The following is a 1,128-nucleotide window of genomic DNA, read 5'->3' as shown; positions in this document are numbered from 1 at the left end:
GAGGAGCTGCAGGAGCTGCTGGTGAGACCCGCAGCCTCCCTCCTCACTGCCCTGCTCTCAGACCAGAGTATGGCATGTGCCAGAGCTGACTCTCCCCTTGCCCCCAGAAAGATCAAGCCACCTCCATTAGCCCAGAGACCACAGAGGAGCACCAGAGCTCTGAGGATGGGGCCAGCGCTGAGGAAGAGGAGGATGAGGAGGAGAGCGACGACGAGGGTTGGATCACACCCAGCAACCTCAAGCAGGTCCAGCAGGACACGGGGCACTGTGACACGGCTCCCGTCAGTGTCCAGGTTGGCTGCGTCACCACAGACTTCGCCATGCAGGTGGGTGCTGGCTGCTGCCCTGCACGGGGCCAGCTCCAGCCTCGGGAGCGTGGGGCGTGCGGGGGGCAGATCCCCAAATTGCTGAAACCTCCGGGCTGGTGAAACCAGTGCCCCGAGACGAAGGAGCACAGGAGTGCCCTGGGCAGCGGGAGGAGGGCAGCTCACCGCAGCTCCTTTTAGCGTGAAACCAGCTGGTTTCATCTGCAGCAGAGGCCTCTCGCTGCCCAGGCTGGCAAACGCTGGGTGAAGCCCCGGCAGTCCCAGCTCATGGTAGCCTGGTTTCTTCCCTCCTTGTTGCAGAACGTGCTGCTGCAGATGGGCCTCCACGTGCTGGCGGTGAACGGGATGCTGATCCGCCAGGCCAGGAGCTACATCCTGCGCTGCCACGGCTGCTTCAAGTGAGCCACGTGTGTGCAGAGCGGCGCTGCCCTCGCCGCGGGCACACGGTCCCGTTCCTGGCCGGTACCCGCATCCAGGGGAACAGTAACCTCCCGCTGTCCTCGTCTTGCAGGACCACTTCGGACATGACCAAGGTTTTCTGTCCCAACTGCGGTAACAAGACCCTGAAGAAGGTCGCGGTGAGCGTCAGCGATGACGGGAGCCTCCACATGCATTTCTCCCGCAACCCCAAGGTGCTGAACCCCCGCGGGCTCAGGGTGAGTGACAGCTGGTGACGTGCTGGGTGGCGGCCGGTGGGTTGGAGGGAACCGTTGCCAGGCAGGAATCAAAGTAAAGCCGTGACTGTCCTCCACATGTTCCACTTGACTCTGGGGCCGCGTTTGCTCCCTTGTTCTCTGGAGGC

The 1,128-nt window shown here is 63.3% G+C and overlaps 1 protein-coding gene across 1 annotated transcript in view; it reads left to right on the top strand.

The window, feature by feature from the left end:
• Nucleotides 1–1,128, top strand: part of NOB1 (NIN1/RPN12 binding protein 1 homolog (S. cerevisiae)) — a gene marked incomplete at its 5' end in the record, with an annotated part of 2,010 nt that overhangs the window by 425 nt on the left and 457 nt on the right. The window contains 3 exons of the mRNA XM_010133529.1: nt 118–326; nt 627–724; nt 838–982. Coding sequence (XP_010131831.1) covers nt 118–326; nt 627–724; nt 838–982 — 452 coding nt within the window. The remainder of the gene's footprint in view (nt 1–117; nt 327–626; nt 725–837; nt 983–1,128) is intronic.

The sequence above is a fragment of the Buceros rhinoceros genome, unplaced genomic scaffold, assembly GCF_000710305.1.
Source record: "Buceros rhinoceros silvestris isolate BGI_N320 unplaced genomic scaffold, ASM71030v1 scaffold38463, whole genome shotgun sequence".
NCBI classification, from domain to species: domain Eukaryota; kingdom Metazoa; phylum Chordata; class Aves; order Bucerotiformes; family Bucerotidae; genus Buceros; species Buceros rhinoceros.
This window is presented reverse-complemented; position numbering and strand designations above follow the sequence as displayed.